The following is a 15,069-nucleotide window of genomic DNA, read 5'->3' as shown; positions in this document are numbered from 1 at the left end:
GCCTGGTGCTTTTCTTTAACACTTATATTTAATCTTAAAAATTGAATGCTGAAAGTCAGTATTTACATGGTGATGGGCACTCCAAACTATCTGGCTGCAGGTTGCACAGTGGGCACTGCATGGTGGCAAGGGGAAGGAGCAGATCCTACACCTCCCATACTCCAGTAGGTAAAATCAGAGTACGAAATGTCAGTCCAGAAGAGGAGCGTGCAAGACTGAAGGAGGACAGATATAAATATCTTTTAAATGCCAGACGTACCTGCATTTGATTTGTTATCTGCCTTTCAAACTCTGCACCTGAGCTTAACTTCTCTTTATTATGGAAAATTTAATTCTTAACACTAGTTAGGTTTTTTTTTATTATTACCTTTTCGTCATTTCTGACCTGAAATGTACATATAATGTTGAAGTAGTTCACGGCTTGTAATGGGGGGAACTTACTTCCCCCTTTGTACTAAAGGATTTTGTCCCAGCACACTCCAATGAGATTTACCTTCATTGCCCTTGTTAGTTGACACAGAACAGGTACTCTTACCACCCATTCTCATGACAAGTAAAAAATTAAATATGTCACTCATTTTTAGCAACTATGTTCCTTAGATCAAATAGGACAGTGTCTCCAGCACAGACACAGAAAGCTATAAAAACTGGGGAGATAATCCTTCCCTACACTATTCATAACCATAACAAAAGGGCTTTTTAAATACACCTTAAAGGGAAACTCCAAGAAGGTGTAAAAAAGTGGTCCCTAACCTTTTGGACATCATGAACCACTAAACTTACAGGTCCTGGACCGCACATGCACAGGGAGCCATGTGTCACTCAAAGGGGAAGAAACTTCCTCCAGAGTGACGTCCTGATGCCAGAACCTGCCCACTCTCGTAGGTCTGAGCCTTGGATGGAGGAGTGGGTGGGTTGTTTCTAGAGACACAACCCACCCACTGCCTTGAGCCTGCGATGCCTACGTGAGACATGGTCCGCGGCTCTGGCCAGTGCACCCCCCCCCCAAGCGTCCCCCAAGGGTCCTTCTCCTGACCTCGCTGGGTGGTGCACTGGCCAGAGCTGCAGACCAAAGGTTGGGGACAGCTGGTATAAAAGATACAAATTATTATAATGTATTATTTAAAGTGAAAGCAAGTGTAAGTTTCTTAATTTGACTTGGTATCAACCTCTTGCAGTCCCCTGCACAGCAGAGCTCTAAGACTAAGAGAGCTCAAGGAGCCAGTCAATTGTAGTACAGTGCTCCTACTGATAGGAGGGGATAGCAAAGAGAGATGTTCTCATTGGTCTGCTTTCCTTTCACTGTCCAATCACAAGCTAGGGGAGGGCAAAGACAAGTGTTTCTTAACTGCATCAGAAGTAAATCAGGTCTTCTACCCTGCTGTGTATAAGAGTTGTGAAAATCTAAATGACTGGGTGGACATACCTACAAATCCCTGAACCTGTAAATCGACCCCCAATAATGTTTTTTGTCTGTTAGATGTGTAAATCAAACTCACCTTTAGTCAAAATCCCATCTCAATTTTTTTTTTCATGTCACATGTTCATGTTCTGTTTCGTTCATGGCAGTCAGATTCCAAAGAACACCTTACATGACAGGCAGGTGGGCTGACACCTTAAATGTTGCTGTATAACTTCCTTTTACTCAGCTTGATGAGATACTTGGAGTATTCATGTTTTCAGGGTCAGTTTGATGGTGGCTTTTATGAAGGAGCTTTGAGGAACTTATAACAGACTCTGGAACCTATCAATAGACATTGATAGACCAGGATTTGTGCACATGAGAGGCCACCCAGAGGTTGCAGCAGTTGTGTTTGGGAAATAGCTTTCCAGCATTACAAACAGATAGGCAAAAGGGGTATTCAGATAAAATTCATGTTTGAAGCCCTGAAAAAATTAATGATTAATTGCTCCACAATGTCTGCAGCTACAGAGAGGCCACAAGGCCACAATACAAGAGGTATACCTGCTCTGTGGTTTCATTAGACTCAACATTCATTTTCTCAACATTTTTACCCCAAAGGGGAGAGAAATAATAATTAGGTTTTGGGTACCTCCTGTTAAAACCATTGGATGTCAATGGATAAATTACCTATTACATTGTTGGTCAATTGAAAGAAAGGTCCCCTGTTTGACTGAGATCACATCATATTTCCCCTAAATGGGAGGTCAGTCAGTCAAAGCTCGGGGAACCCTGTTACACAGATCTCTAGATGAGAATGGCTGCATTTGACATTTCCCAGCTGCTGGGAGTCACTGCTGGGAGGGTTTAGCTGAGTTGTTATAAACATTGGAACTACAGATAAATAGCTTCTGCTGTGAACCATGAAGATAAATTGCTTACCAGTGTGACCAACTACAGAAGTCATTGGGGGCTTGTTTTAAAGTTTACCTACTGTTTGTTAAAAAAACTACAATTTTGAATGCTCAGCCCTCCCAATAATGCCATGACTGCCTGCTAGCCTTCTAACCCCTGTAAACTGAAATTAAAGCGCTAGCCAAATGCCAAGGAAGTGAGGGAGGATAACGAGTTAAACAATTTCATTGCTTCTATTGTAAACTTTAAAGATGAATTTCTGTACAGTGATTGTAGCTACAAAGGTCAGTGGTAGCTTTTATTCATTACTGGTAAGAAAAACATGTCCATGCCTTTTATATGGAACTGCTAAGATGACATTGTATTTGTATTTTTTTATCCAGAAGAAGGGTTATACTACATACCAGTCAAACGATGCCAAGCTTTGCATTTGTGCACATTGGCCACACAAATATCAGTATTTACACTTTACACATTGGATTTACTAGTAATGGAGCCAGTGATATTACCTTTCTTTGACAGGCTGTCTTAGTAATGGCTTCCCTCTAATTTCTATAAACACAGAAGAGACACAAAACAGCAAATGCTTGGTGGTCAGGGGAGGATAGAAGTGGCGAGTCAAACAATTTTACTGCTACTATTGTGAGGTTTGATGATAAATTGCTCTACATTCAATACGTCTACAAAGGTCAGTGATAGCTTTTTATTCACTAATTGTTAAGAATATCTATATATGTGAATGTCCATAGCCTGGTTATGGTTCTACTTTAGGTGGACATTTCACTTTTTGTTTTTTTTTTGTTAGCAACAAGTAGAGTGATAATACTTACCAGTTCATCTGTTTATGCCAAGCTTTTATTGGCTAAACAAACCTTTAGTATTCAACCCACTGTATTCATTAGTGATGGGGCCAGTAAGTACTGTGTTCTCCCCAGCGCCTTTTAGCTGGGTGTTCCACCTGGCACTTTTCAGTAACCACTTGGCTGTTTTCCGGTGGTTACTGAAATGTTGGCTTACAATATAGGGGCCACCGCCCACCTACAGTTTCTTCCCACCAAAATATATTCTGGGGAGAATACTGAAGTATTATTACTTGTGTACAATGTTATCTTGAGCATACCTTTATATGATCATATCCCACCCCTTCTCTCTTTTTTTAATTTGTACTCCCCAGGCCCACAGACTGTTTATGGGCCAAAATAACAACCATAACTCGTAATAAAATAGTCAGCTTTATTTCCTTAGCAAAAAAGTATTCATATGATATGTACAAACAGGAGCGGAGAGAAAGCTCTTTTATTAGCAAGGAAAATACCAACAGTATCACAGAACAAGGCTACAGCCGCCAAGACACCAGATGGAGGGGAGGAGGGGCGGAGCACATGCAACCAGAGCTAGTCCAGAGAAGAGGGGGAACTCAGGCAGGGACTGTTGAGGGCTATGGACCCCAAGGGCTTAAACTCTGTTATATTTTTGCTGGGAGGGTGGGCTTACAAATATTGTGCTCATAGAGAGAGATACTTTTTTACCTCTCACATCTTACAGTCTCAAGATTGAACCCTTAAAGTGTATTATTCATTCCTGTTGTACTGACAGCCATTTTGTATGTTTTAAAATGCAGACTGTAAATTCACAAGGCAAGAATGTCATCTTCGGTACAGTGTTGTTATCATTATGGGGTGACATGGTGTTTGCTAAAAAACAAACCCCAGGAACTGGGGTTTGGAATCCTCTACATCCCATTGCTGTGCATGGAAAGATCAAGTTAGATCTTCATAGTCATGGTGGAAATCAACAATAGCCACCTCTAGCAGAGCAATAATTTGAGTAGGCCTCCAGATTTAGCTTGTATGGTTAATAGGCATTGAATACTTGGCACTAAGCCTTTAGTATTCTGTGGGGCTAATGGTATGGCATGGTATGCCAAAATTCATAAAACTAATTATGTCTTTGGAACACGAGACATATGATTATTACTCTTGTGAATTAGTAGTCTGCCCACTTGTATTCTTGTTAAAAATGATAGTTGTGCATGACAGGTATATCACCAAATCTCACCTGTAAATTTAGTCTAACTTCCTAGGGTTTGAAATAACAACCTTTCACAGTCTTGAATGCTCTACTGAATATCAAGAGAGTGAAATACTTTTAGTGCAATAATTGATCTATAATAGTAAGTACTGAGTACCCAAATGCTAAGCAATTTTGGCAGGGGTACATTGATTTGGATTTGGGACTTTGGAACTTTTATACAGTATTATGTATCCAAATCCTACAGTATTCCTGTTCACCGCCAGATCTCCAGTTTTCAGCCATACCTCTACGAAAATAATTGACTGGATTACCTAAATGTTAAATGGTTGACCATTAAAACATTATGTAAATTCACCTTCAAATAATGTAGTACTCTAAGGTAATACTGGACAGCAAAGGTGATATTGTGAAATCAGTCATTACACCGATATGTTCAGGCACTGAAATGCAGAATCTACTAGACAAAGAATTTATCAGTGTATGTTAAGTTAGTTTAGGTTGGATGGCATCCACGTGGGTTGAGATCATTTGGGGATGCAAATGGGTATCTGTCCATTAATTTTGTCAGCTGTTGCGTTGAATGGAGTTGGACCGGATTCACTTTCTGGGTTGAGTTGATTTAGAATGGGATTAGGATGGGGATTATATCACTGGAAGACCTCTGGGTGGGTCATCAGGATCCTTTCGATATAATTCTCCATCTCTTCCTGTTTATCCTGGTCTTCATCAAAGTAGTCACTGCTTGGTGGGACAGGTGGCTTATAATAGTATCTGGGAGGAGTTTGAAAGGGTCGAGGCTGCATATAGCCAGTAAAAGGGAATTGGCGTGAACGATATCTGCGCGGGACCGGTTCCAAATATTTGTTCCAGCTTGATGGGGGCATCTTGTTCCAGGTTGGTTTTAAAATATCATTCCAACTTGACTCTGGCACCTTATGCCAGCTTGGGTATGAAAGCTTATTCCAGCTTGGTTCTGACATCTTATTCCAGCTTGGATCTGACATTTTATTCCAGTCCATCACTTTATTCCAGCTTGGTTCTGACATGGTATTCCAGTTTGTGTCCGGTACCTTGTTCCAGTTTGAATCAGACACTTTATTCCAGCCCGAGTCTGGCAATTTATTCCAGTTGGAATCTGGCACTTTGTTCCATCTTGAATCAGGCAACTTATTCCAGCTTGGATTTGAATATTTATTCCAGTTTGAATCTGGAACCTTATTCCAGTTTGAGTCTGATCCTTTATTCCAGTTTGTATCTGACCCTTTATTCCAGTTTGTATCTGACCCTTTATTCCAACTTGAATCTGGAACCTTATTCCAGCTTGAGTCGGGTACCTTATTCCAGCTTGAATCTGGACTCTTGTTCCAGTTTGAGTCGGGCACCTTATTCCAGTTTGAGTCGGGCACCTTATTCCAGTTTGAGTCGGGGGCCTTATTCCAGTTTGAGTCTGGTGCCTTATTCCAATTTGAGTCTGGCACCTTTTTCCAGTTTGGCTCTGACACCTTATTCCAGTTGGACCTTGATGACTTGGTCCAGATTGGCCCTTTCAGCTTGTTCCAGGTGGATGGTGACAATTTATTCTTATTCCAAGTTGGATCTGATGATTTCTTCCAGGTTGTGTCTGACACCTTATTCCAGGAAGGTTCCTGTTCCAGTCGTCTTCTAGGATAGTAAGTAGCTTTTGGAGAATCTTGCCAGGACTGCTGGGGAGTTCTTGTTCTTTCAATTCGTCTTGCTATGAAATCATCTCTGGCCTTCTTTTTTTTCATCCTTCTCCTTTTTCTCTTTTCAACATCATTGATGATATCCACTACATCATCAGCAGGAAGATGTAAGCGGCTAGATAGTTCAATTAGTTTATCAATAGTCTGTGGATCTACCTCATCATCATCTTCATTTGACCTTTTCTCCAGTGTATTTTCCTCTTCTTCATCCTCAAAAAGAGGCTGTTGATCCTCCCCCAAGTTTTCAACTTGGTAGTCCAGTCCATTTTCTTTATCTTCTTCATCATCATTTTCCTTTTCCTCCTCATTTTCTCCTTCATTCAAAAGATACTGAAGAAGAAGATCCTGGGCAACATTGGCAAGTTTTTCTCCTTCTTCTTCGTCCCCCAGACGTCGGGAGGTGTGTGGCACAGGATTCAGGGGGCTCCTCTTATCCTCTTCTGCCTGGTCTCCAAATCCTAACAGTTCTTTTATTTCTTGTAGATCATCACTTTCTGGGCTGCCATTTTGAGCAGGATCCTGTTCTCGTTTTGGAGGGGGTTCAAAAGCTTCAAGTTCCTGCAGCAGGGACTTCACACTTTCCATATCTGCTTCTTTATCCAATTCACCATCATTAATCTGTGGCTCATCATCAGAACTTCTTATTCTGCTTCTCACTCTTTCTGTTAATTCACTCTCATCTATCTTGTCAGTTTCCTGTGTGAGAATCTTTTGGCCATCTACAGATGTTTTTTCTTCCTCCTTTGGAGGAACCTGCTCCACTTCCTCTGTGTTGAGTGCTTGGAGAAGGACAGCTGCTAGAGCTTTTGGACTTATATCTTTAAATAATTCATCTCCATCATCAGAAATAGATTCAGACTTGACCTCAGTGGTTGCCCTTTCTTGGATGTCTTTACCTTCACCATGATGGCTTTGGGCAAACTCTTGAGTTTCCTTGTGCCTTTCTGGTTGGTCTGAATGCTCAGAGTCACTGTTCGAGGTCTGGTAAATTGCTTGGTAACTCTGTTCTCCGCTCACAGGGATGGCATGAGAAATGAAGGATTGTACGAGGGTGAGGGTAAGGATGAGAAAGAAGGGGGGAGCGTGGAACATTTCTGAGTCAATAAAAATAAGGTGAAGTGGGGATAAAGTAAATTGTAAAAAAAGTGGAGGGGTAGAAAAATAAAACAATAACATAATTGTGAACAGAATTAAATATTGATCAAATCAATTAACAAAAATAATTATAGATGAAGATGAAGGAGGGAAAGAGAGAGAAAAAAAGAGAAAAAAGAAAATGTTTATTGGTTGATAAAAGCATTAACGCATCATATGATTTTAATTCACTGTTGAGAAAAAAAACCCTTTCCTGGAAACAAGAAACATCAGTGATGGACCAGAGAGGAGGTGGGGGTAGAGTACTGTGCTAGCACAGACAGAGGGAAAGGAAAGAAGATGTATTGTGTCTGCGTAGGAGTGAATGTGAGAGTGGAGGTGGAGGGATGAGAAAGGGAGTCCCATTGTGGAAACCCTTTAGGTCTTTCCCAAACCCCCTCCCTTTTTGGAATCATGCAGGTCTCTCCTCCCGATATAAAATTCTGCAGGTCTCTCCTACGCTTTGCATCTCCCCCCCCCACCCCCATCACCACCTCCCACCAAGAAATTATGCAGGTTCCTACAAATTCTCTCATTGATTTGGATGCAGAATTACCAAGGTTTCACCTTAATTAAAAGGAGCTCTATTTTCATTTTCTTGTGTTTGGCTTTCTGTTTATCTTTCACTATTTCTAAGCTGCATAATCCTCTTCGCTCTCTGACTTGCATATCATCCACCTTACCTTTACTTCTTTCCTATACTAGACAAATATGTCCAGCTATATACCCTGTGCACCCAATTGCTGTGCTTGATACACATTGAAGATTGTACTATCTAATGACTTCTTGCTACATATTAAGGAGTGTCATCAGTATAGACATTGTGAATTCACACTCATACCAATAGCCATTAACCTTTTATGTTCTAGACATCTGCAGTTCCTGTTTGTTCAGGCTCACCATATATGGGCAAATCTCTCATCAATAAATACAAAAGATGTAGTAATTGCCTTTACTGAAATGACTGCCCACCCACAGCACTAAAATTATTTTCTTTTAACGTAATATTTTACTGCAAAGGGTTAGCTGTAATCCAATCTGACCGTTAGTTTTCCAAACCATTTCAATTTTGGCAAGTTTTAAAGTTTAGTATAGGCATCCTCAGCTCTGCACAACTGCTTAAAAGAAGTGACTTTTGAGTTTTTATCTATTTTATGTTATCAATAATGTAAAAGTAGAAGTTAAAACCCACAAGGTGACAAAAAAATTCTCCCAGGTCCATAGGAACAAAGTTGGGAATAATGGCAAGGAAATCTCAGTATTGGACTATTTACAAGATGTCATAGGCTGGTGAAACCTACAGAAGCCTATTAAATGTAGCCCTATTAAATCATATATGTTGACCAGCCCTTGCTCCTAACCATCTTTTCAAATGTCCTACATCAGTCATGCCAGATTTGTTGGAAACCGAATGACATACCAGTGTGTTTCGATATTGTGAGAAAACCCAAGAAGAAAATTGGAATGGCAATATCATTGCTCTAAGTAAACTTGTAGAATTGCTCCACAAACACTGACTCTCTTGGAGTCTTGGAGAGCTTTATTAAATCAGGTCATTTCTGTCCTTGTTGGGAGCTGAACACTTTCGCAATGCACTTAGACACTATGCCATGCCATCACTTCATCCATTACTACATAAAGTTTATGGCCACCTGACCATCACATCTATATAACCTTGTTGGAAAGAATATGAAGCCAGCCCCCATTGTGACTGTAAGCCTCCATTGTTCTGGGAATGGTTTCCACAAGATTTTGGAGCATGTCTATGGGAATGTTTGCCCATTTAGCCAAAAGACCATTTGTGACGGAGGTACTGATGTTGGACAAGAAGACTTGGTTTATTATTTATGCTCCAGTTCATCTCAAAGGTGATTTTGATGTCAGGGTTCAATGGAGGCCGTTTGAGTTCCTCCATACCAAACTCATGATTCTCTTTAATGATTTATGGTTTTAAGACAAGGATCAGTAATACTTATACAGAAAGTGCATACCGCAGCATTACCATTTCCTTCATTGGAGAAACCTGAACTCAACTATTTAAAGGAGAGTCAACATATGTTTGGCAATATAGGTGCGAAAGTCAAGTAGCCATTTAGATTCCCTCTAACTGTAGTAAACGTATCAGTATGTCTAATATACCCTTTCCATTCCTGGTGTTTGTCCAGAAAACTGAATTCTCCAGCTGCACATTTGTGACCAGCGGTGTTCAGACCTCAAGGAACGACTAAGCAAGTGATTTCTTTAGCTTGGTAGGTGAATGGGCAGTAGAATGACATTTAAAATCCACGAGAAGACAGATTTTAGTTACTCCATTCAACACTCCCTACAGCCACTTTTCTACTAGTATATATGTGACCACACATTTTGTGGGCTACACATGTGCCATCACCTTGTACAAAATAGGTAAAGGAAATGCAGAGATTGGTTTCTGTTTAACTTTTTTTTATGAAGGAAGGGGCCTACAAAACTTCACCACTAATAAAGGTCTTCAGGAAGTGTTTAAGCAAAAGGAGATTAAGTTTGAGGTTATCTAGTTACTAATTAAAGGTATACAGTAATGGTTTGTGGTAACTAATGGAGAAAATGGTTACAGTAGTCAAAGCTGAAATCCAGACAGGTATACGCACTAATGAATTGAGGTATATATAATGTAATAGATGCATTTTAAATAGCTAGCGTACCCAAATCTGTTTTTTTTTTATTTTCCTTTATTATCTCACATGAAAGAATCCTGATTGCAAAGGAGTAACAGCACCGTAACATGATGTGGCTCCTGTACTTGGCAAAATGCTGCCAATCTTGTTGACTGAAGAGGAGGACAGAGTAACAATTCAATTTGAATGATGATCCTTCACTGTCCAACCAGCAGGTTGGGTTTGGATTGTTGACCAAGCTATATTGCTTAACTGCAGTACAAAAACATAAGGTCGGGAACCTGACTTTGTCATCTCGGAGAGACATCTGGATTACAAGACTGGCCAAACAATATTACAAATCTTTTGACAGTTCATATTTATATGATATCTTCTAGATTAAAATACATCTTTAAGTTTTTGGCTAATCTCCAACATCTGTCACTCTTTATCTGAACTGTTGTTCTACTATGTTTATGTGGTCAGCTTTGTATATGAAGAACAAAGATCTGGCCAAGGTGGGGTTGGATACGTGTGTCACCTATGTGGTCACAGTAACAAAAAATACCCGTAGACCAAAGGGGAACTGGAAAAAGGTTAGATTTGGAGCTAGATCTAGACATCATGTTATATTTTTATCCCCCTTTACTCCCAGGATTGTGTGTTCTACAATAAAAATGTGCGTTCAGGCATTTACAGCCATGTTCTTCTCTGGAAAATCCTTTTAAAGAGAAATCTCTCTCAAGAGAGCATTTTGTCACTTGTCAGGGAACATCTGACATCTACTTGTATCTGGATCAGTGTCACGTACCGTGCGTGGCCTGACAGTGTGGGATTTCCCCGTCACATTTCCTCCCATCCTCACAATCCTCTTAACTCTTGATCTGTTACAACATCTCATGTGTACGCTTTTCCTGTAAACATATATGTGTGAGTGCGTCTGAGTGGCCTTGTCACGTGTACATGGATACAGGAACAGGACACGCCTGGGTCCTCAGGAGGCATTTTATCTGCAAAATATGCTGTTTCTATAGGAACCTTGGATGAGGATGCTGAAACCCCCTCCTTTTTTTTGTTCTCCTTTCCATCCCCCAAGCTCTGTATACATAAGGATGCTGCATCAGACACTGCAGAGGTGTGTGGGAGTCTGCCCCCTCCAATTGGAAGAAAGGATTTCCCTCTGTTACTACACACAATGGGGATGCCCCACTGCATTCGATATCGGAAGAGGAGGGATTTTAACCAATCCCCTTTTAGCTTGCGTTTAACTCTTTATGGTGGATATTTCTGACACCAAAACAGGCTTGGTGGAGCACCTTGGCTTACTCTTACAGCAGACTCCTTTATGTTTATGGAAAAGGTTACAACTTGTGTCTGACCACTGAATGGTACATGGTGTCTCTTATTACCTCCTTGGTGGCTTCCTGCAAACTGGTCATACATGGGGGTATCTGGTCAAACATGGGTGACCAGACCCTTGGACCAAACATGAATATATATTGGTTTGTAGTCATCCTTTGTTGGCTTTAGGGCAGAGGAGGGTGGGGCTGTTTTTTCAGCTGATAAAGAAACACACCCCTATGGGGCAAAATCACTGAATACTCCCAGATACACACTGAATACTTCCAATCTTATTGGTAATATGCTGAAAACCGGGAGACTGAAATACAGATGCTCTGACATCATACCACGTCAAGTCTCCATATCTCAGTCCGCTGACTCTTTTTGTCCTAATGCCAGCTTCATGCCTCTGTGATCTCTGTCATTTCCACTTTATCTTCTAAATGTCCATCTCTATATCCCTGTGTTGTATATCACCTGCTCAGTATCAATGTCATCTCTATTACCTTCTCTACCTCATTGGAATCTCTATAACTTGTTCGGTATAACTGTAAGCTGTGACTATCACCATGCCACCATCTTCTCTATGGCTTCTTCTTCTCCATTACTGTGATCTCATTTACCTCCTCCATATCACCAATATTTGTATCCCTTTTTATAAACCTCTATCTTTTATATCACTACCTTTATATATAACTCTTTTACTTTCTCTATTTTACAGTGAATACTATCACCTCTTTTATAGCACAGTGATCTCCACCACTTCCTCTGGATCACTGTGTATTCTTTAACTCAGCATTTTATTCATGACGTCACTGTGTTGTCACTCCCCAACCCATCATCGTTCCTCCTCATATAGTCCCACCCCAGCCTTCCTCTGACATCTGAGCGAATCTTATTACGGCAGATTGGTTCTTTATCATTCCTTGTCTCTGTGCCATCTATGCCTAAATTGTCATTGATGAATTTTGATTGTGCTAGCTGAATGCAAATTCCTGTATGTCGTTTCACCTTATTGACGTAAGGTGAAAGGAGGGAGTGAGGGTGAAAGCCCATTGTATACATTAACCTATGGCTCCAGGTTCAAAAAGCAGCAGTAGCACATTATTGACTCTAAGACACTTTAGGATTTTTTAGGCACACTTTAATGTGTGCTGCTTAAAGCTTCATGAATCAGAAACATTGTCGGTGTTGTTTGCAGTGCTTTGCATTTGATACATAACTCTTTCTTCCTAGCATTATTCTCAATGATACCCATGTAATATTATTACTATTAATATTAATAAACAGGATTTATATAGCGCCAACATATTGCGTAGCGCTGGTATGGCTATCAATATGGGAAGTGGTTATATAAAACTGGGTAGCATCCAGCTTTACTGATCTTTTTTCATAATGTAGACAGATATAAATTCATTTATCGATAACATATTAAATCTAAGGCATTATAATAACATTGTAACGCAGTTTAGTCCTCCTAGGGACCTCGTCTATATGGCATTTGCATGTTCTCCTAATGGTCAAGTCTCATTCCAGTTCTCCGGTTTCCTCCCACAATCCAAAAATACATTGTTAAGGTAATTGGCATTGACCTACATCATCCCTGGGGTGTGGGTCTATGTCATTGTATGATAACATGTCAACACCAGTCGGCAAAAACATGTGTGAATGTTTCTTCATGACATGCTTCGGAATAAGTCATTTGTTGACCAATCAAAAAAAGAAACAGTTTGACCTGCCAACATATGAATTTCTGATTAATGTGTGTGATTGTTCTGTGAACTGTTTGCATAGTCTCTGATGATCAGCTACACATGTGCGTAGTCTGCAATGATCAACTACACTTGTGCATAATCTGTGATGATCAGCTACGAGTGTGAAAAGTCTCTGACGGTCTTGTGCAGAATTCCTAACATGCCGAGAGATCATGCAATAGAGAACCAGCAATCCGGAGAATAGAGGTAGAAAGCCAGTTCTACATCTGGAGACAGTGGTAGACAGATAACTAGTACCAATCATCCTCACCTGTACTAGTTTAAAGGGCCATTACTAGCCTTCTACCTCTGACGATGGGTCTCCTGTTACCAAATTACCATTAACTATTTGGAAATTTTAACCCCCTGCCACTAATGTTAACTCGCAACCTCTGCTGAAATGAAGGATCTGCAAATGGGATTGTCTTCAACAAGTGCTGGGTATTATTTTAGGGTAATTCCCCTAGTAAATCAACCCTAAGTTACATTTATATTAAGGAATGGGCATTGAGTGACTGTCATTTGGAAGTCAAGATGAGTTAAATCTGGTGGGTTGTAATTGAAAAATTTCCATTTTTCAGTGACCAGTTCCATTGCTTCAAAATCAGCCACAATGAATAGACACAACTTTTTTTTCCTATTTGCCCCATATTGCCCAATATGTCGTAATTTGCAATGGCAATCTGAGTTTATTGGTAATCCTTGTTCTTCATAACTTTCTAAAATGGTTTATCTACAATAACTTGATCCTTACCATCAAATCATCATTTCCTACATCAACTCATACTAAACTGTTCTGTGAGTCAGCGATCGGCAAACGCAGTTGGATATTATGTACGCACTTATCCCTGAAACTATCGATGGGTTTTGGCTGACCGTTATTTGGAATTCAAGATAATCTAAACTTGGTTGTCAGTAAATAGTTTAATTTTTTAGTGACTGAACCTATCACATCGAAACTAGCCACAAAAATTACCACACAAATTTTGGCAAAATTGAATTTGCAATGCTAGTCTCAGTTGAATTTTTACCCCTCGTTCTCCACTAGTATCCTTTTCAACATCAAATCATCATTCTCTTCATCAATACTAAACTGTTCCGTTAGCCATCATTTGCAAGTAAGAAGAGCCAAATCAATAAATAGTTCCTCAGTGACTGGTTCCACCATGCCAAAATCAGGGGATGGTCACACAATTTTTTTAAATTGTCAATGCCATGCTAAATTGAATTGTTACCCTTCGTTCTTCATTATTCTTCCTAAAGTTGTTCCTAGTTCCTAAGTTGTTCCCCACTAACTTATTCCTTACCAACGTCAAATTATCATTTCCCACATCGGCAGATACTAAACTCCCTAATGAGGACGGCAAATGCGGCTGAATATTTTCTAGACACTCATCCCTAACACAATCAATGGCCATTGACTGACAACTAAATAATTAGTTCTCTTTTTCCTTGAACGTTTCCATTGGTCACTAGGTTTGTCAAATTTGCAAAATCCCAATTGGCAATGCCAAGTTAAATTTTACCCCTTGTTCTCATTCTTTAAAATGTTATTCTTAACACTAACCATTTTCTTACCAACATCAAATCATCTTTTTCCACATTGGCAGATGGAAAACTGTTACATTGAACCCTGTTAGGAGCTGGGCAAATGTGGTTGAATATTTCTTAGGTACTCATCCTTAAAACTATCATAGTACTATAATGGCCATTGGGTGACCGTCTTATGGAATGCAAGATGAGCAAAATCTGGCGAGTTCCTAAAAAACAGTTTCCTTTTCCATGACTGTTCCCATCACATCGAAATCAGTCAGTTTGGATAAATTTTGAAAAGGTCCCAATTGGCAATGCCAACATATGTTGAATTTTACCCTTTGTTCTCCATCATTCTTTAAAATGTTTTTCCCTACCCTTGGCAAGATCAAACCATTTGTTTCCTACGCCAACACATATTTCCACTACTCCCACCTGATGCATCTCTCTTAAATTCCCTCCTTGGGAATTCCATCTACAAACACAATCATGTCCTTTGCCAACAACTTTAATGCAAATGAGCGAAGGAACGTCACAGCTCATCGGATACCAGGTGCACACATCCAGACATTCTTATGGCAATGCGACCCCCCCCCCCC

The 15,069-nt window shown here is 40.0% G+C and overlaps 1 protein-coding gene across 1 annotated transcript; it reads right to left on the bottom strand.

The window, feature by feature from the left end:
* Positions 1-3,530: 3,530 nt before the first annotated feature.
* Positions 3,531-7,599, bottom strand: VGF (VGF nerve growth factor inducible). Its single transcript, XM_072399405.1, has one exon. It carries the CDS (start codon positions 7,249-7,251, stop codon positions 4,999-5,001), a length of 2,253 nt encoding a protein of 750 aa, XP_072255506.1. The 5' UTR covers positions 7,252-7,599; the 3' UTR covers positions 3,531-4,998.
* Between the last annotated feature and the right edge of the window lie 7,470 nt (positions 7,600-15,069).

Source organism: Pyxicephalus adspersus, chromosome 2 (genome assembly GCF_032062135.1).
Source record: "Pyxicephalus adspersus chromosome 2, UCB_Pads_2.0, whole genome shotgun sequence".
NCBI classification, from domain to species: Eukaryota; Metazoa; Chordata; class Amphibia; order Anura; family Pyxicephalidae; genus Pyxicephalus; species Pyxicephalus adspersus.
Note: the sequence above shows the minus strand (reverse complement) of the source record. Positions and strands in the feature narration are given on the sequence as shown.